This window comes from Pseudorca crassidens, chromosome 6 (genome assembly GCF_039906515.1).
Source record: "Pseudorca crassidens isolate mPseCra1 chromosome 6, mPseCra1.hap1, whole genome shotgun sequence".
Lineage (NCBI taxonomy): Eukaryota > Metazoa > Chordata > Mammalia > Artiodactyla > Delphinidae > Pseudorca > Pseudorca crassidens.
The window spans coordinates 72,899,309-72,926,612 of record NC_090301.1 but is presented as its reverse complement, the minus strand read 5'-3'; the positions used below and the strand labels follow the sequence as shown (position 1 = coordinate 72,926,612).

The following is a 27,304-nucleotide window of genomic DNA, read 5'->3' as shown; positions in this document are numbered from 1 at the left end:
TTATGACCAGAACCTACGAGCCCTTCTCCATCATCTTTTGTGTTCCAGTCGTATAGTTTTATTCCTCTAGTACAGCCCTCACTACAAGGCTTTGCTAATTAGTATCCTTGCTCCTCTCTCCCACTACACTGCAGAAACTGTGATTTATTATCCTGGGACTTCCAACAGCAACTGTACCAAATTGATGATTTCAGCTGAATCTTTATTGACAATCAGCATTCCTTTTATGAATTCCTGGCCAGTGCCTCCCGATTGCTCATGGTGGTATTTCAAAACCCATTCACTATATTAAACTCCATACCTGCCTCTATTTCTTCGGTTTTATCAGAGGAAACACAGACCCTAAAAGATTCCTTCCTTGATGTCCTGCTCCTCAGAGGAAGTGCTGTCCTTCCTTCTTTCCAAGGCAACCCTCACCTGGGATCCAGAACCTATTCCCCAATTCCAACTCCATAACCTTACTCCATCACCTACCCTTCTTTCCCCTGTAACTTCAACCTCTTGGTCTTTGCTGCTCCCTTCTCCTCACATGAAAATCTACACAAATCTCACCCATTAACAAAAATTGTTTTTAAAGGACTTTCTTTAGACCCCCAAGACTGTAGCACCACACCCTTCATTGTTCCCTTTCAGTCAATGATACCTATTCTTCTCCAATTTCACATCTCTTATTTTAGTCCTCACCCATGACATTCCTACCTCTGCCTCCACCCCAATTCACTACTCTTGCCAGTGACTTCCCAATGATCAAAGCAAATTCAATCCTTATTTTATGTAATGTCTCTGATTCTACAAACCCTTATTTACAGTCTTAAGAAACTACTGACTTTGGCATTCATTCATTCAAAAAATACTTATTGAGCATCTGCTTTAAGCCAGATACTGTGCTATGTACTTGGGATATGGTGCTTAAAGAAAAATTAGGCCTTTGCCTCATGGAGCTGGGAGTTTCGGAAAGAGAGAAAATAAACAAGTAAATGAATGAAAAGAATATTACATGTTCAATTCTAAGAAGGAAATAAGTATGGTGATGATGTAGAAAAATCTGTGTAGAACCATGAGAAGGCATATTTTTAAATGACATTTGGATTAAAATTTGAAAGATGAGAGTGAGACAACCATGGAAAGAGATGAGGGAGATCACTGCAGGAAATGAGAGCTTTAGGTGCAACAGTATTGAGTGGGAACGACCTTGCACATGTTCAGAATTGGGAAGAAAACAGCACAGCTGGAGCAGGTAGTGTGAGTTAAGACTGGAGGTAAGTTTGGGAAGCTGGATGGGGGCTAGATGATTAGGCAAAGATTTAGTTCTAGAAACAAAACAAAAAAAGATATTGAAGAGTTTAAAGCAAAGAGTGATATAATGTGACTTAGATTTTTAAAATATAGCTTGGGCTATATTGAGTGAAGAATGGATAGTAGAGGAGCAAAGGAGAAACAGAGACCAAAGAGAATATGGCAAAAATGATCACTGGGATCTAGGAAATTAATTATTCAGATCTGAGATGTGCTTTTGAGTGGAGTCAGAGTGTTCATTTAAGGATTAGACACAGCTGTTGAAGCTAAAAGGAATCCAGGATAATTCCTAGGTTTTTGCTAGAGCAACTGGTTGGATGATGGTACCAATAACTGAGATGGGAAATTGGAGGAATAACAGGTTTGGAAAAGGAAGTCAGGAGGCTCAGTATTAAACATTAAACAATTGATGTGACTGTAAGACATTTAAGTAGAGATATCAAATAAACATCTGGAGGTACAGATGGGCGGCTCAATGGAGAATTCAGGACTGGTCTAAATTAAGGAGATATCTACTTAAAATGCTACAAATGCTATTTGATGCTACAAGACTGGAAAAGATCTATAGAGTGTGAACGTAAATAGAAGAGAAAAGGTGATCATGCACTTTCTTGTTTATCTGCCTTTTGCAGTTTTCTCAACCAGCATAACTTCATTTTCCTCCTCCACCTGTTTATTTTATTCTACCATTAAGACCAGAACAAATGCCATCTCCTTGAATCTTCCTCTGAACCCTCTAGGGAAAATGTTAGTAGGACTTCCCTGGTGGTCCAGTGGTTATGAATCCACCTTCCAGTGAGAGAGTGGTATGGGCATATATACACTACCAAATGTAACATAGATAGCTAGTGGGAAGTAGCCGCATAGTACAGGGAGATCAGCTTGGTGCTTTGTGTCCACCTAGAGGGGTAGGGTAGGGAGGGTGGGAGGGAGATGCAAGAGGGAGGGGATATGGGGATATATGTATATGCACAGCTGATTCACTTTGTTATACAGTAGAAACTAACACACCATTGTAAAGCAATTATACTCCAATAAAGATGTTAAAAGAAAACCCTAATATTAAAAAATAATAAATAAATAAATAAATAAATAAATAAAATCCGCCTTCCAATGCAGCGGACGCGGGTTTGATCCTTGGTCGGGGAACTAAGATCCCACATTCTGCAGGGCAACTAAGCCCTCGCGCCAGAACTAGAGAGCCCACATGCCACAGTGAAGAGCCCGTGCACCACATCGAAAGATCCTGCATGCCACAACAAAAGATCCCATGTGCCGCAACTAAGACCCGATGCAGCCAAATAAATAAATAAATAGTAAAAAAAAAAAAAAGAGAAAGAGAGAGCTCCTAGCTCCAATTTCATCTTTTCATTAAAAATAATAATAATAGCAAAAATATTTTGAAAAAAAAAAAAAGAAAATGTTCCCTCAATCCTTGGCACACCAGTGATCCTTAATTAAGATTTATTACCCTCCCTTCTTTGTTCTGCTTTGTATTCCTTGATTCTTTTTCAGGAGGGTCTAACACTGGATTGTTACTGATATATTTGGACATTTACTACATGCCTGGCATGCTCTTCCCTGCCTTGTTACCTGCTAAATCCCTCCTGTCCATCATTTAAGACTCAATTGTAGCTTTGCTTTCTCAGCCTTCCTCCTCTCCCCTCTCCTCCAGACATAACTAGGTGTACCTTCTAAGGCACTATTTATGTATCCTTAGCATAATACTTTCCATATTGATCTGCATTATTCATCTTTGTATCCCTAGTATGTTGTATTGTAAATAACACATAGAAGGGCTTAAGTGATCATCATTAGGTGAGTGGGAGCACTTTCTGGTCTCTGGTCTGAGAATAACAAAGTTATGGATGGGAACCAGGCCAGCAGTTTTATTTGCAGGATGGTAAAACTAAACATCTCCCTAAGGACAGTTCCATTACTTTCCATCAATTAATAAGAGCAGGAAGTGTGTGTCATGAAACATTGGCTTTGCAAGGTTCAAACTAAAGTTAAGGTTAAGAGTATTTAACTAGCCTTTTGGAACATTTGTTGAGACACAGATTTTAAACACACTACTGTTTAGATTTTTTGAGTGATCCTTATAACTTTCCAACGATAGAGGAACCAGAAAGTTAGCACACGGGGTAAGAGGTGAATTTAAAGCTTGTCTCCTCTAGACTTGCAGATAAGGTTTCTAGAAAAAGCTTACTTTTCTGAAAACCAAAATGAGTCCTCATTATCCCCCATCTCCACTTGTTATCTCTGATTTGTACTGGATAGTCCTCTTTCGTAGTCCCATATTTTGTTTATTTTGGTAGAGTTAAGCCAATAAAAGTGTAAACAAACTGAAGAAACTATTCTCTATATAGATTTATGAGCCAAAGTAATGCTGTGCTATCTTTTCAGAGGGTTTAAGATCATTTTTATATCCCACCTTACTTTTGTAATCTTCAAAACAATTTGTCTCCAGTTAAAAACTCCATTAGTAAACATGACATTTATGGTATTAAGAGTATATCAGAGTTTAATTTTAAAAAACTTGGACTAATATTACATAACCATTCAATTATTTTCATTCCTTCGGTCCAAAAATTATAATTGCATGGAAGAAGAATTTATTGTTTACACATAGAAACCAGAAAGTTAGGACTAAAGTATTAGAGTAGGAAGACAGTTTGGTCTCTGATTTCAAGCAATCTTCTGTACCTTGCTCCTAGGTCATTATTCCAAAGGCTCCAAAGGCTCTAATTCAGGAGGATGTCATAATGCTTAACCAGATACACAAAATACATGAAATATGAAGTACAGAATATCCAGTTGCCTTACTCATAAACCACTGAGGCAGAGTGATTTTTATTCCATTCTCTAGATTCTCATTTACTTAGCTAATTCCTCACATCTCACACCTTTTCTACTTTTGGTCCGGAATATGCACCCACAGAAAAAGTGTTGTTGCTCCACATGAAAACACAGCAGGGCCTCTTCATTAAAAACAGTCATTCTTTTACTTTAAATTTTTCCCACGTGTTTCATGTAGATGAGCCTGTATCACATAAAGTCACCACCAACCGAAGTCTGACTCTTATTTCTATGCGATCTATTTGACAATCATTTGTATTTTGCCAAGTAAATTTTCACACACTTGTGTGAACTTCCGAAAGGTAAGAAACATGCCTTATACTGTAATATTTATTTGTATCCAGTATATTGCACCTTGCAGATGAGAGGTACAAGATAAACTACTCCAGTGGAAAAGAATATGGAAAGGCAACACTGCACACAGTACTTTTCTTATATCAATTCATATAAATCCAAAACTATTAATAAAGTATCCAGACAGAAAATAATGACAGACCACAGACATCAGTGAACCAATTCATTTAGTCATGTGGGGTGTAGAGGTACATTTATTCCCAAAAGAGCACAAGGGCGTGGTACTTCTCTAAGTCAAATTGTCCATGGAAGCCAGATTCAAGGTTTTTTGGGCTGAAGGTGGACACTTGGTCACTTCCATCCTCAGAACCTTTCAGCCAATGTTATCTCTTCTATACTTTGTGGTATAGAGATCTCTGTGGGCTTTTCAATCCACGATGTGCTGAAGCTTCTGAGCAAAAAATCTGGCTCCAAAATAATTATTTTGCAGGGCATTCTTTATGCAAAGATGGGAAAACTCTCTACACGGGTAAGAAATCAAAGCTAGTTCTTTGGTTTTTAAAAACAGAAAGTCAGTTTTTCCACCATCCTGCCTGGTTATTTGAATTTAATGGATCTCCTTTCAGTCCACAATTCAGACTATTTGTATTTCAGCTACTTATTTTCATTGTCCTAAACTTGAACCTTTTTGCCACCAATCTCTAATCTGATAAACAAGCACATCTACCTACAGTAAGAGGATAAATTGTCATACTCTTTCTGAAGAATAAATAGGGAAGTTAACTAGCAAAAGCCTTCAGAATTAAGAAATAAAGTTTAAGAATTAATATGCAGGCACCTATGCAAAGATTTATATACAGGTATGTTCATTACAGCCTTAAAAGGGTAAAAAAATTGGAAATATTGTAACACCACCAAATAAGAAATTGGTTAAATGCAATTATTCACATAATGAAACACTATGCAAACACCAAAAATTATGTGGTAGGAATACAGAGGAAAATATGCAAGATATATTGATAGATGAAAAAAATCAGGTTAAAAATAATATATGCAGTATCAACTAGTTAAATTAAAATCTTTGTGTATATAGAAAAAAAATATATGAACATTGTTATTAATCTTTTGCTAGTGGTTTAGGATTTCAGGTGATATTTATTGTATTTTGTGTGCTTGACTGTATTTTCCAAACTATTTACAATGGACATAAAAGACTTTATAATTACAAAAGGATGTTTTAAAAGTCTGGCCAAAAAAAATCAAAATTTAGAAGGAATATCCAAGGGACATGACTGTTATTCATTCTGGAAGTTTTTAAACTCTATTCCCATATCAAATTAAATGACAAAAATACTGTATATCTTTATATATAACATTTTAACTTTTTATCACCTTGCATGCATTACTTTCACTTTCTGTAGAAAAGTTTCACTGAGCTATGATTTAATTTTATGCCATAGGCCTTATAAAGGTTAACACAATATCATATAAGGCTTGATTTACACTCAGTAAAACTTCTATTGAAAATGCTTTCTTCTGGGTGGTTTGCCTCCCTCCCCCTGCCAGCTCCTGATGTGCTAGATGTTGTCTATTATTAGCAAATAAGAGCTAAATGCTTCCTTTTAACTTTAACCATGTTCAATTACAGCATCCCTTTTTAGTCTTGGTTTGCTGACATAACTATATTCCCATCCTCTTAGTTTTTTGTCTCTTATTCTCTTACTAATTTTCTATTTTAATGATTCCTAATAGGAAACAGATGGCACACTCAAAATTAGGTTAAATCCAGAAGAATGTAATAAGGGGACAATGACAAAGAAGGTTAGAATGCAGGGCAATCACAAGGGATCATGTAGTAGCCATGCTGCTTTACCGAGAGCCAGAGAAGGCTGTGTGGGGAGGGCCACCTGACGGGCTGAGACCTTTGGTGGAGGACACAGCTAGTCAATACAACTCTGCAGGGCCAGGAGCTGGGGGAGCAGCTCTCCCAACCTCACTCTCCTCCCTCATCCTCATCTCTAGTGTTCCACTTTGACTGAACACAATCAGAAGCCAGAGGGCAAGGGAGCCTTCTACAGGACAACTCCCTGGGACACAGAGCAGGATGGAGAGTAGATACGCCCCAACGGGTAGATATCTAGCACAATATTGTTAGTGCCTTTATTATAAATTATTTGGAAGTAGGTGATGTCTATATGTGTAAGTAAATAACATGAATCTTTTAGGTGATTTCACTTTGGTCACTTATGTGAGCATTTTTTCCTAGCAGAGCTGCCTACTCGAATTGGCAATAGTTATTTTCTGCCGTGATGTAGTCTTATGTCCTTAGAGCATGATGAGCCAAGAAAGTATTCTGGTGTAAACACATTAGTTATCTCCCTCTTAATTGAAATTCCAGGTGGATTTAAAAATAACTGTTATGTCTTCTTTAGGAGTAAGGTCTATTTTCAGTCTGGGCATTGAAGTATTACATAATGATCGTGTCATATGTTGATTTTGCTAAAATGAATTTGTCTGTAATCTTGTTTAATTTCTCTCTTTTCACTATTCATTAAAAAGGGAGTATATATACTGAGGATGTTGTATTTCAAAGCCTGAAGTGTCAGGGAGAGTGAAAAGTGAAAAGTAATCAAACCTCAGAGTCATTCAATCATGACTTCTTAGAGCTGAGGTGATTTTAGCAATCATTTAATTCAAACACCTCATTTTACAATTGGGGAGGGAAAATCCTGCAGAGCCTACATATCTTGCCCAAGGTCATCCACCTTGTTAGGGCCTCCTAGTTTGGCATATTTTTCTCTATATCTCAACATCAAAGTACAGTTGTATTCTGCTCATACATTAAATTCACTCACTCAAACAATATTTATTGAGTGCCTTGTGTCAGGCACGGGAGATAAAACAATGAAGAAAATGGACAAATCCCCCCTTTTTACAGGGCTTACATTCTAGAAGAGAAAGAGAAGACAGTCAATAAATAAATAAAGATATGTCAGAGGAACGATAAATGCCAAGAAAAAAATAAAGTAGGGTAAAATGGACAGAGTGACAAGGAAGGAGGATGCTATTTTAAGTTTGGTAGTCAAGGATAGACATTCTCTCTGATGACATTTGAGCGTGACCCTGAATAGAGTGAGAGAGTGAGTTATACAGACATCTGGGGGAGGACTCTTCCAGGCAGAAGGAACAGCCAGTGCAAAAGGCTAAGGGGACATGTGCTAGGGTGTTCGAGGAGGAAGAAATAGGCTGTGATGGCTGGAGCAGGAGGAGTGATGGGGGAAGTCGCAGGATATGAGATCCAAGAGATATTGAGCGTAATGCGGGGAATGACATAATCTGACACACCTTTTAAAAGCATCACTCTGCCTGTTGCGCGGGAAATCGATGGAGGGGGAGGGAGGGAAGAGAAAGGGAGGATGCAGAGAAATGAATTAGAAGAGTAAGAGGTTTATAATAGTTCTGATTTGGAATGCAGAGCCTTCTATTCATGACAATAGGTAAGGGTGTGAGTATAGGGTGTGAGGGGGGAAAACAAGAGTCAAAATATCAAGGCTTTTGGCCTGAGCACTGGGAGAATAGGATTCCATTTATTGAGAAAAGGAATATGGGGGAAAGAGTGGGTTTGGAGAGAAAAACGAGATTACATTTGGGTCAAATTAGATTTGAGGCAGTGGGATGTGTGAGTTTGCAGTTCAAGAGAGAAATCTAGACCAGAGATATTAATTGGTAATTTGAGTCAGCATATAAATGGCATATGAAGTACATTGGATTGGTTGAGATCCCCTAGAAAGTACACATACTTAGAGCACCGAGGCCCCAGGGAACTCCAAGACTTAGAATGATGAGGAGGATCCATCCAAGTTTATGGAGAAAGAGAACCCAGTGAGATAAAAGAACAGAGGATGGCTTCCTAGAAGCTAAATATCAAGTTTTCCAAAGAGGAGGCAGTGATCACTTCCATCTTAATAGTTCAAGTAAAGTGAGGACTGAGAACAGACCCCTGGAATTAGCAACATGGAGATCACTGATGACCTTGACAAGCACAGCTTTGCTGGAATCGAGGGACAAAATGGCTCAAGCGACAATGGGTGGGATGAAGCGAGGACAGTGTGTAGAGGCTACAGGATAGTGAGATTTTCTTAACAGGGGAAGCATGAGGTCAAGGGAGAGTGTGTTTCTAAATACAAGGGAGAATGGTATATTTATAGGTTAATAGGAAAGATCTAGAATAAAAGGGGGAAGTGGTGGTGGGAGAGGGATTTGGATGACCTTGCGTAGGAGAGAGGGAATAGGATTCTGTGCATAAGTGAAGGGGCTGGCCATAGACAGGAGTACAGATACTTAATGCATTGTAAAAGGAGGGAAGGAAAGGAGTGGGTACAGATTCTGATAGGTTGGTAGATGCAATGTTGGAAGCCTGTGGAAATTTTCTTCTTGTGAAATAAGATATTGAGAGGTAAAAAAAAAAAAATCACAATCAAAATCGTTAATATTTTCTTCAGTCAACTTAACAAAAGAGCAACACCAAGGAGGCAATGAAGCTGTTTTTTTTTTTTTTAACCTGCTCGTAACACATGTCTTATACTTGACACTTCAACTGTGATCAAACCATAATGGTCTGGCTTCTTGTAAAGTGTTTGGCTATAGTGGTTCATTAACCCAAGGAGAGAAATCCTGAGAGAATATTAATAAGACAGACTGCATGTACCTGTAAAACATGAAAGAAATACTCCTAGTAAGCAGACTACTAAAGAGATTTTAAATTATCAATTACCTATCAATTTAACAGTTCTGAGTACACTAGGACAGGATCAAAGCCATGAAAATTACCCTAAAGCAAACAGTTTGAAACCAAGTTTTCTCAAAATTGATTAATCACAAAATTAATAGCAAACAGCAATCACCGTGATGGGCAGCACAGCACAGTGTTTAAAATCACGAACGATGGAGTTAGACCTCCTGGGTTCAAATCCTAATTGCACTGCTTAATGGCTATGTGACTTTGGGGAAATTATATTCCCTCTATGTGTCTCTGTTTCCTCATTTATAAAATGAAGATCATATTAGTACCCACCCCTTAGGGTTATTAAGAAGATTAAATGAACATAGAACTGTGCCTTGCACATAGCAAGCATTGTATAGGTGTCTGTTAATTAAATCATATCACTGTGAATAATCAAGACCTAGCCAGAAAATGCAGCCAAAAATTGACACCTGGAGTTAATTTTTAAGACTTTTAAAACTGCCTACTGGGAAATCTTTTACAGAAAAACAAATACATCTGTCTCTTGATCATCTAGGGTATTTTTTCCCCTCCATCTGACTTTTTCTTAAAATTGTGTCCTGACAAAGAGTAGGAAGATTCCATAATTTCCACTTTTAAAAAAGAAGTTCTAATGGAAATCTTCACTTTTAAAAGACATGGAAACCAGAAAAGTGAGCCTCTTGGATTACCATCCTACTTTTCTGTCACCTATTGACTCATATACTGAGAGCTGACCCTACATTTAGACTCATATTAGAAGGTCATAATCAGTTAACAAGCTATGTTAATGTTCATTTCTAAATTTTAATGACAAAATAAGGAACATTATGAATATTTTTAAATTATATGATCCTTGATTTATTTTCTTTTCTCCCATACCGCATTCATTTCTTTACTCATACAATATCATTCAGAGGACTGGTTAAATATTCAGAAGATAAAGTCTGAACCCCCAGTTTATTTTGGAGTCATTTCTACATAAAATACACCTTAACTATCTTTTCTTTTTGACCATTGTAATATCCTGATAGTTAATTTACCTACTAGGTTTTATGGCGCCAATATTTTGGGTATTTCATCAGATTTTCAAATAAAAGTACCAAAAATTAAAAGAAAAACACCCGCTCAAACTTTGACTGCAAGATCACATTTCTAGGAGTTAGTAACTGAGAGCACCACAAAACCGAAGGTGGGAAGTAGGTTCAACAGATTGGTCTTCAGCCAGATGGGGCTACTTCAGCTCTAGCTGCAGGTGGTCCCTATGCAGAGATGCTTGCAGTGAGAGATCTGGGTGGGCGGATTTTAGAGCAGAGGTCAAACTGGCGTTCAGAGAGGTTCAAAGACATGTTTTTAAGGTCGAAAGAGTCTATGAGAGTTTTTATATTCCATATTCTCCATTTTATAAAAATGTAAAAAAGTGTTGTATACCAATTTGAGATCATCTGAATGTCACTGCATGACTGAGTGCTGCCACAGTGTTTTTTGTTTGTGTTCACAATTCAGTTGGTCCCCAGTGGTACATTACATAAACTGACAGTATATCTTAAGTCATTTTAGTCTAAGTGGGATCCAGTTAGACCAATCAGTCTTTCTCCCTCCCTCTGCTCCCCAGAGCATTTCGTTCCCCAAGAACCAAATGGGCTTTTGTGGATTTTATGGGATTCACCTTGTTAGAAAAAAGCCAATAAACACAGGTCTTTTTGAGATGAACCCTTCTCTCTCTTGGCCTCCTGCTGATGTGGCTGTGAGAAACTGCCCTTAAAACTTTTCTGAGGCTCTCTAGTTTGAGAGTATCTATGAGAAACACCCCTTATCTCTTGGAAGTGTTGCTTATATGAATGGATACACTGACCCTTTGATCTTTTCGAGGCTATAACAAAGGGTTGTACATTCACACTTTCAGTCTTTTCCCTATGCCATGCTGTTGGAAATAAACTCTTAACTCTAGAGTCTTTTGCCATTAGGATAGATGGAGATAGAACCTTGCCATTAGGATAGATCCTCCTTTCTCCTGTTTCCAATAATATGTTCATTGCTTCCTTCTGAACCCTTATCAGCCACATCTTATCCATATTTCTACTAACGGTATGTTCAAGGCATTCTAGTCTTTTTTCTATCATGCTCCTCAAAATTCTTCCAACTTCTCTCCACTTCCCAACTCCAAAAAAACTTCCACATTTTTATGTATTTGTTATAGTAGCATTTCACGTCCAGATACCAAAATCTGTATTGATTTTTTAAATTGCTGTGTAACAAACTACCACAAATTTAGCAATTTAAAGCAATACTCACTTATTAGCTCAGAATCCTATAAGTCAGAGGTTCAGAAAGGCATGGCTAGGCTCTCTGCTCATGACATCACAAGCCTAAAGTCAAGGTGTTGCCAAAACTGATTTCTCATCTGGAAGCTTCAGAGAAAAATTTGCTTCCAAGCTCATTCCTTTTTTTTTTTTTTTTTTTTTTTTGTCAAAATTCAGTTTGTTACAATTATAGGACTATAGGTTACTGGGTCCTATTTCCTTTCTGGCTGTCAGCTAGGGCCACTCTTATCTCCTATGGGGCCACCCACATTTCTTGCCATGTGATCTCCTCCATCTCCAAGCCAACAATGGTGGGTCAAGTCCCTTTTATACTTTAAATCTCTGGCTACCCATCCTGTGACCAGCCAGAGACACCTCTCTGCTTTTAAAGGGTTCATGTGACTAGGTCACGTCCACCCAAATAATCTCCCTTTCTCAACGTTGTCTGTGCCATATAATATAACCTAATTAGGTATTTACAGTCCTGGCAATTATACAGGTATGTATCCCGGGATGGCAGAAAGTCTCGGGGCCCATCTTAGAAGGCTGTCTGTCACGGGGCTATCCATTGGCCCCTTTAAGTCCCAACAATCTTGAAGAAGCAGAGTTTAAAACCTGGGAATTTTTTTTTTCTCATTCTCTGTGTCCACCTTTTTTTCTACTCTTGGCTCTTTAGATCAGTATATTATTAGATTGATAAACGCTGGAGAAGAGATTTCATAATATCATGATGAATTACTCTCATAAGAACCCATAAATCCCCACATAGAGAGAATGGCTTTGATCTGAATGTACTCTGGATTCCCTCCTAAGCACAGAGTTTCTTGAACCTTCTGAGAAGTAGTACTGTTCCACCCCTTTCGCCTGCATTCTGATTAAGATAGCCTCCCCTCTTCTGTTTTAGATTCTTTCCTCTCTTCCCTGGTTATCTGTCAGATGAATATAATTCTGAGTGTTTGCCAGGTCACCTGAGGACAAAGGGAAGCACCCAAGTGCCAAGGTTCTACTGAAGACTGGGTCTATTGGTATTTACTGGTGCAATGTCACTTGAGGCTCCCCAGAAACATCTCTGAGATAAGGCTGAAGGTCACACGGCTGGTGGAGTTATTCTGACTTTTCTGACTATGTTCCCCACCCCTCAGTTGTGCAATATGAGTGGTTTCAATGCTGGATTCAGAGTTGGTGAAAATTGGGAGGGAACTGTGACACGATAAATCAAGGAAGGGATATATCTCCTTTTTCTGTGAGCCTTGCTTAAAGTCTCCATTTTGGGAGCAAGGCTGAAAATATCCTCGCCTTGGATCCCATAGAATGCCAAGCATCATGCAGCAACAAAACCTCCTAAAATGCTGTGATGCAGAGCAATTTCTTTGTTATTCAAGCCATCCAAAGAGCCACACCTAGTAAAAGGGTGGTTCTGGGACCAATATTACATATCAGGCATTTTGAGGTTCATCTAGCATGGTAGTCTTGTTTCTTACAATAGCTCCTAGGGATAGTTTATGGAAAGGCATCATCTCTTGATTTTACCATGACAATTGCGAAAGTGGAGAGATGCTTCTGAAATATTACCATTGTCACCTAACAGCTTATGAATCAAAACTTTCCTTGAGTCTTGAGATAAAACTATGAAAACTGAATATTATGTTCAACTAGAGTTTTAAAGCACAAAAGAAAAAAGTGATCTAATAAATGTACATTTGCAAGGAGCTGGGCACCTACTAGGATAAACTTTGCCACTGGATACAAATTATGTTATTCCCACAAAAAGAAAATATTATTTCCTAAAAGACAAATTACTGGGAAGAAGAATTAGGATAAAGCTGATCTCTTGTTCAGAAATCCTAATGTGGGGTTCTATGCATGGCATAGTTTCTCTACCTCTATTGCTGCTCTCTTACGAGAAGAGACAGGCAAGTGAAACAGTAGATGGCGAGAGACAGAACACCAGGTAATAAAGCAACCAGTCTCAAGTCAGGGGGAGGCTGTCTGTAGGGGGTTTTCTGCCAAGCTTCTATTAAGCACTGAAGAACTAAAATTTGTCTCCAACATGTAAAATAGTTAAAACAAAGGGAATCTAGATTTGCGTTTAGTATATATAAAGGTAGTCAGAACTTTGGTCAGTATGTCTGAGTTGACATAGAAATCTTTTTTCCCACTTTAAACACAGAAATTTTGGACAAACTATACCACAACTATACACCCACACCCAGTGTCCCAGTGCTGAAAATAAAGATGGAACTCAAAGTCAAAGCAGTGAGAAGGAGCCAAAGCCAAGTGACTCCTGGGGAGAACTGGACCTGAGATACGTCTGAGGAGCTGGTGGCCAGGCCTTCAGTGTTAGTTGTGGGACCTGTGCACATGGGTGCAGGAACCAAGCTACCTACGAAGAGAAAGAAATCATATAGGATTTGTCCATACACACAAGGGAAACTAGCTACACCGTGACCACTCCCCAGGAGAGTGACAAAGGAGCCAACTTTCTGCTTGGGACCAGAGGAAGAAAAGGGCCAAGTGCAGAACCCCAGTGCTGTGCATGAGTGCTAAGTCAGCACCCACTCCCAGCTCACAGCATGGGTCCCAAGTCTCAAAGTTAATATACAAACTGGTCCTGGGCCAGTAAAATGCATAGGGCCCTTAGCAGAGGCAAACATAAAAGCTCTCTGTAGAGATGTTCTCACTACCAGGTCATAGTTCATAAAGGAAAGCACAATTCACAAAGAAAAAGTTTAAGAACTTCGATTATTTGATCATTTGAAATTTCCGTGGAACTACAGACACTGAGGCAAATTTAAAGGCAAATGACCAATGAAGGAAAATATTTGCAACTCATGTAACTGATAAAAAGAAATAATATTCAGAATTTATAAAGAACATCTATAGATTAAATAAAGAAAAAATAGACAATGGACAAGAAGCATGAATAAGCAATTCAGAGAGGAAGAAAACTGCCCAATAAACATGAGATTTCCAATCTCACAAGTGACCAGGAGAATCCAATTTAAAACATTGAGATACTGTTCCCATTTAGCATACTGGCAAAAGTCAAAAAGAATAGTTTTAATGTCTTATAAAGTAAAAAAAAAAAAGTCTTATATAAAGTTGAAAACATACACATCCTGCAACATAGTGATTCCCACCCCAGGTACACCCTAGAGAAAGCTGTGCATACATGCCCTGGTCAATATGTACGAAGTGGCTGCTGCAGCACACTTTCAAGAACAGAACTTAAGAAACTTAAATGTTATCCACTAAAAGAAGGGATAAATGGTATCCTAGTTCTACAGTGGAACACTATATAGCCATTAAAAGAATAAACTAGCTCTCTGTGTATTAACATGGCTATATTTCAAAATGTAAGGGTAAATGGAGAAGTACATGCTGCAGAATAATAGTGTGGTAATATTCATGAGAGAAGTAAGAGAAATGAAATACATATTAAAATATGTTAAAAGCAATAGATAGCCTGAAAGATAGCAATAAAATTCATGATGGAGATTGCCTTTGGTGTGGTAAGAAGGCAAATGGTACTGAGTTAAGTCCTCAAAAGAAGACTTCAACTTTATCTATAAAATAAAATAAACCTGAAACAGAATGAAAATGTCAACAGTTTCAATGCTAGGTGATGAGTACTAATGTATTTATTACATCAATCTCTGTATTTTAAACTTTTTTTCTAAATGTAAGAAATAATTTTTAAAAGAAAATAAATAAAATAAAATATATGCCTCGGGCCCATACACTTTCAAGAGGTTGACCATGAATTTGGCTTAGAGCTTAATTATTCCTTCCATCACTGTTTGTTTTGTTGTTGTTGTTTTGGTGTCAGGCCAAATTTCAAGCCAAATGTCAATAGCTTATCTGCAAGCTAATAAAGGTCTCTGTCTCATCTTTCAAAACACCTTTCTCTCATTTCCAGAAATCTAAGAGACTGAGGAGAAAACAGCAAGCAGTCTGTCTATCCATTCCTGTATAACCATGCCAATTCCCCAACTCAAATTTAATTTAACAATGAAATGCACTTACTTCAATTCTCAATATTTGAGTTACTAATTTGTGTATTCTTTCACTGTCTTTGTAAGTTCCCAGAAAGCGGAACTGTATCTAAATCTCTTTATATGGCACTTAAAATGACACTACATGCAAACAAATGCTTAAAAATACGGTACTTTTCATGATCATACTAATTCATAGAGAGGAAGGGCTATGAAAGGTGCCCAGGTAGATGACAAATCTCTAAGGATATGTAGTTTCATAATAGTTAATAATTGTTAAGTTTTCCCACAGAGATGTGTATAGTTCACCTATGTTATTTGAAACATGATTGATATTTATGAGTTTCTCTCTTGATGGGGACTTGATGAAACCACCCAACTTCCTTAGAAGTTAGACTGTTAATTATGTCTTCTTTGCAGCTTACTTTGTCAAAAATCATATAACTTCTCTACGTGTTGTTTTTTACACATGCTGACTCTACACCAATTTGCTGATATAAGAGCACAAAACAAGCAAGAATAATGGCAACTGAAGTATAAAGTGCAGAAATCTGACTTCTAGCTAAAAAACCATAGTGCCTTTTTTTTCCCCTCATGTTTAATTTTAAAGGAAAAACTTCTAGACAAGAGTTTCATAAACCTGGTTGACCATATAAAGTATCAATTGTGTTCACAAAAGCAAAAATTTACTCATCAAGGACTGTGAATTAGTCATTCTTAGCACTTTAAGCAACTCCAAAAGAAAACATTTTACATATCATGCAGATCAAGCCAATACAGGTGTACAGGTTAATGGAAGTTCCTTTCATTATGTTATAGAGTTGATCATAAATTGCCTTTTGTGAATCATTTCCACAGAAGTCATAAAATCTTAAAGAAAAATATTTTTTACTGTAAATTCTATCACTTTTGTGGTGTGGAAAAACAAAATATCTAAACAAATATCCCATATATTTTTTAAAAATCTCCTCTGAATATGTTTTACTTTCCACAGGTTGTCAGAAATCATTTTAAAGCTGTTAATAAGTGTTTTGGGGAATTCCCAGGTGGTCCAGTGGTTAGGACTCCACGCTTCCACTGCAGAGGGCATGGGTTCAACCCCTGGTTGGGGAACTAAGATTCCGCAAGCTGCATGGCACAGCCAAAAAAAAAAAATTAAAAAAAATAAGTGTTTTGATTAATATTTTGAAGGTTGGGAAACAAATGTTCGTTCAAAAGTAGATGATGAATTTGTATCAATATGAAAAACCAAACAATCTAACACATAATAAATCAAGAAGTAAATTCTTTAAAGGGCCTTTTAGTATTCTATGAATTGTACTGACCCCAGTATAATGTATTTTCCCAATAAGGACATCTTTTGATAGTCATTTGCTGTACTGCAGTCAACCAAAATGGTACCCCAGTACCTCCGGTTTTGCCACGTCCCTATTTAGTACACGATTTAACAACAATCACAAACCCTATCTTTTCTTTATCTACAGCATCTCTTCTAATCACATGTACTTGTGCTTGTGAAGGTCAATAAAGTGGGTTCTCCTCCATGTCTTTGAAGCTCAAATATATTTAAGCAAGACTCCACTAGAACCTTATGAATCTTTCTAAGAACTGCTTATGAGGATTCCATGCCAAACACCAAGGTCAATCAAATCTCAATCAGGCAATTAAACATTCATTCACACATTCACAGCAACAGTATAAATACTTTTTTTTTCTTCTCTTCTCTTTGTAACAATTCCTTCTTCTTCCACTGTTTCTCTTTCTCCTCTTCCTTTTCTCTCCTTCTGGCAGAAATTTCCATTTCCAGTCTTGCTACCTCTTCCTGGTGGGCTCGCCACTGAAGAACCTGAAATAGAAATTCATTCCAATAACTATACACACTCAAGTGATTTCACAGATCACAAGGAGACTAGGTTCTGAATCAAGCAGATGTCAAAGATTTTCCAAGTACACATTAAAATTCTGTGTGCACATGAGCGTGTGATGTATGTGCAAGATGTGTGTGTGTTAGTATTAAAAGGAGAAAGCAACTTTAAAATCACCTCATTCAGAGATTCTTCACTTGGATTCATGGAATGAAATCCTAAAGAGTCCGTGAACTGACTTCAAAGGATCTGTGAATTCTCATAAGTATTATGGGAAAGTTTTGTGTTTTTGCACAGCTGTGATTTTCTGGAACAATAGTTCCAGTTTCTGGTCAACAGTTTTCAAATGGTCCTAATATCCTAAAATTTTTAAGAACTACTGATATATTTCATCCTGATTTTTGTAAGTGAATAAAATGAGCCTGAATGAAGATGAAAAAACTGTTAAGACATTTAAAAGAAATTTCTGGGTACTGACAGGTGTTACTGGTAGAAGTATAATTGGCACAGCACTTCTAGAGGACACTGGGCAATATGTAAATACGTATCACAAGAGAAAACATGCATAGTCTTTGACCCACAACTCCACTTTGGGGAAGTTATTCAAAGAAGACAATCAACTGGACAAGTGCACAAAAATGTACCCATGAGGAATATTCACTGCAGTTCTGCTTAAACAGAAAAACTGGAAAGCGTCTAAGTGTCTGGCAACAAGAGATAGCTTAAATTAATTATGGTATCGTCATACAATGACTGCCATTGAAAAAGGATCTATATTTCCATATTCATCAACATAGAAAATATCCACAACATATTATTAGATGCAAAAAAGCAGGTGCAAAACCACATTTATAGTATGATCTCATTAATATAAATTATCATCTATGTATCTACACATAGAAAGAGATTTGGAAGGAGGTTTACCAAAACAATAATAATTGTTATCTCTGAATAGTAGCATTTCATGGAATTTTAAAAATTTATCCTTAAGCCTTTCTATGCCAAGTGACATTTTTACAATAAACATGTATTATCTTTGTAAGCAGTAAACCAATGAAACTAACAAAATAAAAACAAACACATGTTCCATGTACACACGTAGCTAACGAAGCAGAGAGGAGGGAGATGGAGAGGTATGCAGAAATTTTTTTTGGAAAAGGAAGAAACTAGCATTCTCAGTTTAATACCTCTTTGCCTTACATATTTGATATAAGCATGACTCATTATGGTAATATATAAAGTGAAAATTGAATAAATAAAATATCATAGAAATATGATGAGCTAAAATGACTAAATAGTTAAGCTCTTTTTGCACTTTCATTATTCAAAGTTTATTTTCTAAAAATATATTTTGCTCTATTTATCAAAATAACCAAGGAAATTCAGACCCCTGATTTTCAAGCACACTTAGGTTTCCCCATCTACTGCTTATCTTGGCCGTATTTATCTTCTTGTTTTGAACCCTGTTCCTAGAATAAGATCATCCATGTCTTCTGTCCTGACCTCCTACTTCCCAACTATTCCTTTCTGTACCCACCTTCCATCTGCAACATGCTATATCAAAATCAAGTGTCCTATCAAGTGCTACCAGGGATCACTCTCCTGAATACCTAAAGGATAGTTTTCGGTCCCTCTTTCCTTAACCTCATGGTTGGTACTTAACCCTGTCAACCATCTCTTCATGTTTAAAACTCTTTCCTTCCTTGGCTATAACACTGTTCTCCCCTGCTTCTCCACCAATGAATACTACCTCTTCTCTTCTTCCTGCTTCTTGTGTCTACCCTATACGCAACTCTATTGCTATCCTTTCTCAACCTCAGCCTCTCTCTGTTCGTTATCTGATGTGCTCATCCTCTCCTATGAGTTAACCTATCACTTCTGTTGGTCTGACTCTAAAATGTACAATAGCAACTCTGCATTTTTGTCTGCAATCCCATCCTAACAAATGCTTAAAGACTTTGCTGTATGTATGTGCACCCAAAACACAACATTTCCAAAATTAAACTTGACTTCTTTAACTTTGCCATAGCTTCACACCAAGTCCTGTGCATCTGCCTCTTCTTTCAAACAATCTTGTTTGTTCTGTGAAACCACAAGTATCTCTGTAGTTTCCATTTTTATTACTATGTACATCTATCAACATGACTAATTCTTTACATTTTACCTATTACTTGAACAATCTTATATTTCTTAAGCTCAGATGGGCTTTTATTTATAACAAATCAGCTTCTAGACTACTGAATTTCCCTAAGCCACTTTGCTGTAATTTCCTAGTCCATCCAAAGTCTATGTGCCAAATGTATTTAGAACAATACCAGAAAGCTCATGGGGTGATGTCAATTTCTCCAAATATGACCTAAATAATTTAGCTTTCTCACTTCCAACCAATGCCCTACTTTAACCTAGCTAATGTATAATCTCTAGGTAGGTTTTTTCCTGTGCCTTTCCTTATACCACCATTCTTGTCCTTAGCCTCATGGCGTGACCGAAACTATTCCCCCACCTGAAATGCCCTCTGTTCCCCCCTATTTCATAAAGTGCTTCTTGGTCCACCATGTGTCTCACATTTTCAATGAAACATTCTCCAACCCACACTCATCTCTCTTTTATTTCACTTACCATATGATAACTGTTCTCTAATCATTTTGAGCATAATGTTTCTATTTTCATTTAGAGCAGAGTCCATGATATATACATATTTTGTTTTCCCCTTATACTGTCTAGCAGAGTGCTAGCACATCATAGGTGCTCAATTAGTACCTATTTAATTTACCAAAATAACATTTTAAAGTGGAACCAAATAAATAAAAATAAATGATAGCATGAGAATATACCATATTGTAACACATAATGAAATAATGGATCCTCGTTCATGATCATCAATTGCTACTAAAAACTTCATTTTGACAGCTGATAGGAAACGTTATAATGGATGGATCAGGCTGACAACTGTTGAAAACGCTGAATAATCTTAACATCACAGAGAAACAAGCAGCCATTTTGGCATCCTGGTATAAGTATACAACATTCTCCTGAATCATTCTTGCCAAAATATGAAAATGAATATGATCAAATCTCTAGACCTATCTATCAGTTTACAGAAAATTCAGTCAATGGAAAAACACATTAAAGAACACTATGGGAATACAATCAGCAAAATTGAAATTTGAAAAACTTTCAAGGATTTAACAAATTACAAGGAAAAAAGAAGGAAGGGAAAATATGAGTTAAAAGAGATTTAAGAAACATTATCAGCCAAATGCAATATGTGGATAATATTTGGTTTCCGATTTGAATAAACCAAATGTAAAAAAATTTTGAAACAATTAGAGATATTTCAATATTGACTAATTAGTTGATACTATTATGGAAACTGTTAAAGCTTTTAGGTACGATCATAGTATGGTTATTTTTTTTAAAGAGTCTTTAATTTTAGAGATATATACTGAAATACATATGAAATGATATGATATTTGGGGATTTGCTAACTATTATCCAGTGGGCATGGGAGAGTACGTAAGGGTATTTGACTGATAAGCTGATAATTGTTGAAGTTGAGTAATGATAGATTTTGTATGTTTTTACATTTTTCCATACTAAAATTTTTGTAAAAAAACAAAATAAACCATAAAATATATGTCCAAAGAGATTTGTATAATAAAAGACTGTAGTCTCAAGGTTCTCAGACAATGAGACCAGAGATGCAGTGAACTAATGTAAAGAAAAATAGCATACATTCATCCTTTCCAAGTACTGAGACTATTTCTATAAATTTCAGTTGAAAGAAGTTTGTGTTTTGAAACTAGTCTTATCACCTTTTGATTTAAGACTAATTTATGGGAATTATCATTGAATGACCTCTGCACATGTGATGTCATATGATTTATGAAGCCAAATATAAGCAAACACTTATAACTGGTCAAGATTTCTGTTTAAAAAGGTAAGTATAGCAAGAAAATAACCAGATCAATAAAACTCAGGTAACCCAGTTTATCCAATTTACCCAATTGCCCTCCTTGTCATTTGCAAGTCTAAATGATGTTTCTCCTATTCTCCAGAAAAGATAAGATTATGGTAGTTTTTAAAATGGGGCACACACCATAAATCATGAAACAAATGCAAGTTTAGCAATCACAAAAGAACACTACCACAGTGGCAGTCAGGAGCGCATTATAAGGAAAGCATTATTTAGATTATTAACTACAGGACATTTTCCCAGTTCTTTAGTTAATACAGTCTTTGAATGAAACCTTAACCTAACAGAGAACAAATGAAGTTTAAAATATGTTCATCTGTTGCAAATAATAAATTAAGGATTTAAAATGAAAATGGTTAGTACTATTACATGTATCCCTTGCTCTTAATGTAAAAGTTAAATGGTTCAAGGGAAATTAATTAACATACATATTTTCAGGGTGAATAAAGTACTAGAAAAACACAAAATGAAACCCATGAAAACTTCAAAGGCAATAGTGGAAATTAACATCAAGGCAACAATATTAACACAATTTTACATCAAAATTGAAAGCTTTGAAAATAACTCTAAGTCGCGATGCAGTATAAAGGAAATGAGTATTGAACTGCTGGTCAGAATACCAGCTTTTTTGTATTCTCTCTGCCACTAACGGACAACAATGTTACTTTGAGCAAATGGCTAACCTAGTTTTCTTGCATGTTAAAGGAGAGGACTGGATCAGGTGAGTTCTATACTTTCTTTAAGTCCTAATATTCTGATTCTATTTTATATTTTCCTTACATAGAGAGACCACAATATGGCATGCTCTGCAATTGTCTTCTTCAAGCAAAATGAATTGCAATGAGGAACGTTAGTGTTTTATAAGCCTGTTAAATAATAACAGACAATTAAACATTAATTGTGAATTCTATCTGCCATTATTTATGGACCATTGTATCATGTGTGTTGTTTTATATGGGAAAAGTACCATTGACCAGTGCCTGTAACTGATGATTATAAAATATTAAAAACTGCCATATATGAGGCTTATTGTGTGCCAGGCCTATGCTTTATAAAGGCATTAAGCACATGGTGTGAAGTAATCCTTGAAACAAGCAAGCTATCTTCTTCACGCTTCATCTGGCTAACTTCTCCCTATCCTACTCAGCCCTAAGCTTAGTCATCATTTGCTCCAGGAAGCCTTCCCTAAGTTACCATGTTCAGGTCAGCTGCCTCTTCCCTACTTCCCTACTTCCCTACTTCCCTAGCACCTTGTCCCTCTCCTGTATTACAGCACATATCAGCATGGAACCATGTGGATTTGCCTATATCTCACACTTGGCTACAAACTTCTTAAGGGCAGGGACCAGATTTGTTTTATTCATGGGCTCTCTCCAGAGCCTTGCATGGCATCTGGCACACAGTAAGGGTTCAAGAAATACTTGTTGGTAAATGCATGGAAAAGTCTCTGAGACTATGCCTGTCAGTTAGATTGACAGTATTTCCCTTTCTCCCCACTGGATTGGTCTTTGGAAAGAAAGGTACCCTCTTCAGACATGCTACCATTTTCTGATTCTTCCACCCTGTGATGACGGATCCTTGCTTTCCTGGTTATAGCTGTTTCCAGGATTCCCAAGCTCCACCTCTGATTGCCTCAGGGAAAATATCCAGAAAACCTTGTCAGGATTTTCAACAATGAATTCCTATTTCTAGCAATGTTAGAGGACGTGTCCAAAAAAGTGTCAAGCAAATCCTTTTCTGTCTTCTCCTTAAATGTTTCTATAAGCTTCTAAATTCAGTTCAGCTGAGTAAACTTCAAATTTTCATTTTATTAAATCTTCAACAGTGTGATAGTTCCATTAAATTTTGCACATGTCCCACCATTTTTCAATATTACTTAACTAAGCATTTTTATCTAATGTGTTCCATTTATGTTTAAACTCCACTCATGAAATACAGTACCTGTGATTTCACATACATTATTAAAGCTTTCTATACTCTTCTTAGCATTTTTGCTTAGCAGAAAGATTTGGCTTTTCCTCTTGGTTTCACAATTGTCCCTTGGTTTCTTGGGTGACTTCATAAGTGCATTATTTATTTTGCAGTACGCGGGCCTCTCACTGCTGCGGCCTCTCCCGTCGCGGAGCACAGGCTCTGGACGCGCAGGCTCAGCGGCCATGGCCCACGGGCCCAGCCGCTCTGCGGCACGTGGGATCCTCCCGGACCGGGGCACGAACCCGCGTCTCCCGCATCGGCAGGCGGGCTCCCAACCACTGCGCCACCAGGGAAGCCCCATAAGTGCATTTTTTATCACCTCTCTTTGATAACTACTTTCCATTTTCTGTGACTTTTTATCAGTTGTTTACAGAATCTCAATGATTATGCACTATTATCTTGACTGTTTCATGTCCTTTTCTTTTCAAATAAAATCTTGCAAAGTTTCATTTCATTGGGTCCCAGAGGGTCTTAACCTTAGTGTAAAACAAGACTTGCAGAGGAAGAAACAAACTAAATGTTAATAAGTAGAAAACTATCAACATATATTTTTTCCTAAGGGACAAAAGTTACAAACCTATCAGTCTCTTTTATTTACGAAGCTGACAAAGCCAGATTGTATAATGGAGACAGAAAATGGGGTTAACAGTCAGGAAATCACTTGCCTGCTGGCTATGAGATCTAGGGAAATCATTTCCCATTTCTGGGCCTCAAATCCTCTTTGAAAAATGAAAACTAAATCGGTTTTTCAAACAAAGGGTTACAATACATTAGTGGATAATGAAATAAATTTTATGGATGGGAACTAGCATTGCTTTATGGAAGAAAATATCACAGAGCATCTCATGTCATTACAGTAATGCTGTTTCAAGAAATTTTAATTTCCATTGTGTGTATGCATCTGTGTGTGTGTGTGTGTTGTGTGTGTATTCATTTGTGATGTAAAATACATTTCTCACTGTAGGTCACAGTGAAAGAAGCTTGAAAAACACAGCAGGATGTTCTCTATAATCGCTTCCAATGCTGAGATTCTATGGCTCTCTGATATAAAGACCAAAGCTACTGTGTTGCCATCATTAAGCCACAGGCCTTATTCCTTCTATAATACAATCAACCCAGAAGCATGATGAGAGAACCCAGATTTTGAAGTCAGAAACCTTGAGTCCTACCCCTGTGACTTATTAATAGTATTCCCTGGGGTACATTGTTCAACCACCTGTAACTCCGGAATAATGTAAAATGGGATAACAATGACACACACCTTACAGGACTGCTGTGCAAATACCATCAATGTGCACAAGCCAGAAACTCAGGAATCATCCTGACACTGTCTGTCCCTGACGCTCCACATCTAATCCATTACCAAGTCCTGCAGACTGTGCATCCAACTATCACTTGCACCCACATTCGATTCTATCTTCAGGGCTCCCATCCTAGAGCTACCCAGATATATCCTGCATCCACTCTGGTTTCATTCCCTGCCCACCCCCCTATCTCACTTCCTACACTTTCAATGGTTTCCAGCACTCTTGGGATGAAGTCTGAACTCCGAACTATGGACTACAAGACCTCTAGGGTTTGGCCCTGCCTATGTCTGCAGCCCCAACTCCTAACCTCATACCAATCACAGACTCACCCTCTTGCTCCAGGAGTCCTGGCCATCATCCAGCCCCTAAACAAGCCACATTTCCTCCAGCTACATGGATGTTGAACATGCCATTTCCTTTGCTTGGAATGCTCCTCCCCTCCTCTTTGCCTCATCTACACATTTTCCTAACCAATATTTAGTCCCAGATTTCAGCTCCAGTGTCTGTCAGGGAAGCCTTACCCACCCACCCTATAGGAGATAAAGCCCTCTAGCTCCATGCTCCCATATCATTGTTTACTTTTTCTTCAATGTACTTATCACAGTTTGAAATCAGACATTCAGTCCTGTGATTACATTACCAGTGTCTGTTACCCCACTAGACTGTGATCTCTATGAAGAAGGGACCATATCTGATTGGCTCACCATGGTATCTCCAGTGCCTTACACACCACCTGACACCTAATAGATGCTCAATAAATACATCTGAATGGGTGAATAAATGAGATAAGAAAGCATAAGTGCTACACAAATGTTTACTATATTCCTGGATTGCTGCAATTGCTTTCTAGCTGACTTTCCTGACTTCAGTGTCATTTCGATTCAACCCATTCAGTAGATATTTGTCTATTGGATTTTCACATATTTTTGCTCCCTTACACATGATTCTAATAGCAGTGGCTTTGCATTTGCCACCATTTCAAGTGGCTCCTATGGCCATTTATTTATTTGGACATCACCTTATTCAAAGGAGGACTCAATCTTTTAAGGCATATGTGAACTTGACCTCACGCATATGACTTTATTTCTTATTACTCCCCAGAGCAAATAGGCCAGACCTTCCTCTTCCTCCTGTCTCTTCCTCTCTTCTCTACTGCTACACACCCATGTTTATCTCTGTCACTGGCCTTTGCCCAAGAAGCCCTCACTCCTGCTCATCTGTCCTTCAAGGTCATTCAGGGCCCCTTCCTAATGACTTCTCCACCATTTGTCAATCCAATCTCTGATGTGCATCCTTGATAGTGTCTACAAATAGATGACATCCAAGCACTCTTTAACTACCTTGCTTTATTTTCATTCCACTTATCACTATATAAAATTATATTATTACCCTAAGATTTCTCAACAAAAGGAGAATTTTTTTCTTTCTCTTATATCTATATGAGATGATGGACAGCTAAACCTATTGTTTAGCTATTGTCATCATTTCCAATAAATGTAAATCAAACCATCGTGCTGTACACCTTAAACTTATACAGTGAGGTATGTCAATTATTTCTCAATAAAACTGGAAAATATTATATTATTGATCAGTTGATTTATTTTCTTATCATTGTTTCTCACTATACTTAAACTCCATGACAGCAGAGACTTGGCCTTCTTTACTTTCTAACCCCACTCCTGGAACAGTGCCTCACCCAAAGTAGGTGCTTAATGAATATTTCTTGGTTGAATGAGTAAGAATGGCTCTCATCAAAAAGATAAGAATTAATGAGTGTTGGAGAGGACGTGGAGAAAAGGGAACCCTTGTACACTGATGGTGGGAATGTAAATTGGTGCAGCCACTACGGAAAACAGTATGGAGGTTCCCAAAAGATTAAAAATAGAACTTTCATACAATCCAGCAATTCCACTTCTGGGTATTTACCCAAAGGAAATGAAATCACTATCTTGAAAGATATCTATACCCCCAACTTTATTGCAGCTTTATTTAAAATAGCTGAGATGTGGAAACAACCCAAGTGTCCACTGACAGATGAATGGATAAAGAAAATGTGGTACACAAATACAATGGAATATTATTCAGCCATAAAAAAGAAGGAAAACCCTGCCATTTCCAACAACATGGATAGACCTTGAGAGCATTATGATAAGTGAAACAAGTCGACAGAGAAAGACAAATACTGTATGATCTCACTTACATGTGGAATCTAAAACAAAAAACAAACCCAAAAATAAACTTTCAGATACAGAGAACAGATTGGTGGTTGCCAGAGACAGTGGCAGGGGGTGGGGAGTGTCAAAATGGGTGAAGGGGGTCAAAAGGCACAAAATTCCAGTTATAAGATAAGTCCTAGGGATATAATGTACAGCATAGTGACTATAGTTAACAATAATGTATTGTATGTTTGAAAACTGCTGAGAAGGTTCATCTTAAGAGCTCTCATCACAAGAGAAAAAAATAGTAATTACATGGGGTAGTGAATGTTACCTAAACTTATTGTGATAATCATTTAGTGCAATATATACATACTTCAAATCACTATACTGTATGCCTAAAATTAACACAAAATTATGTCAATTATATCTCATATTTTAAAAAAGAAAGAAAAAAGGTTTTGTTAATTAGCCATTTCACATACATATCCCAGTTCTCAACTAGATTATATGCTTC

At 37.3% G+C, this 27,304-nt stretch overlaps 1 protein-coding gene across 13 annotated transcripts in view; it reads right to left on the bottom strand.

Annotated features, from left to right (window-relative positions):
- The window catches only part of CCDC148 (coiled-coil domain containing 148), a 337,625-nt gene that overhangs the window by 121,415 nt on the left and 188,906 nt on the right, over positions 1-27,304 (bottom strand). For all 13 annotated transcript variants that reach the window (XM_067741854.1, XM_067741858.1, XM_067741853.1 and 10 more), the window contains one exon: positions 17,215-17,355. In XM_067741854.1, the coding sequence (XP_067597955.1) occupies positions 17,215-17,355 (141 nt within the window). The remainder of the gene's footprint in view (positions 1-17,214; positions 17,356-27,304) is intronic.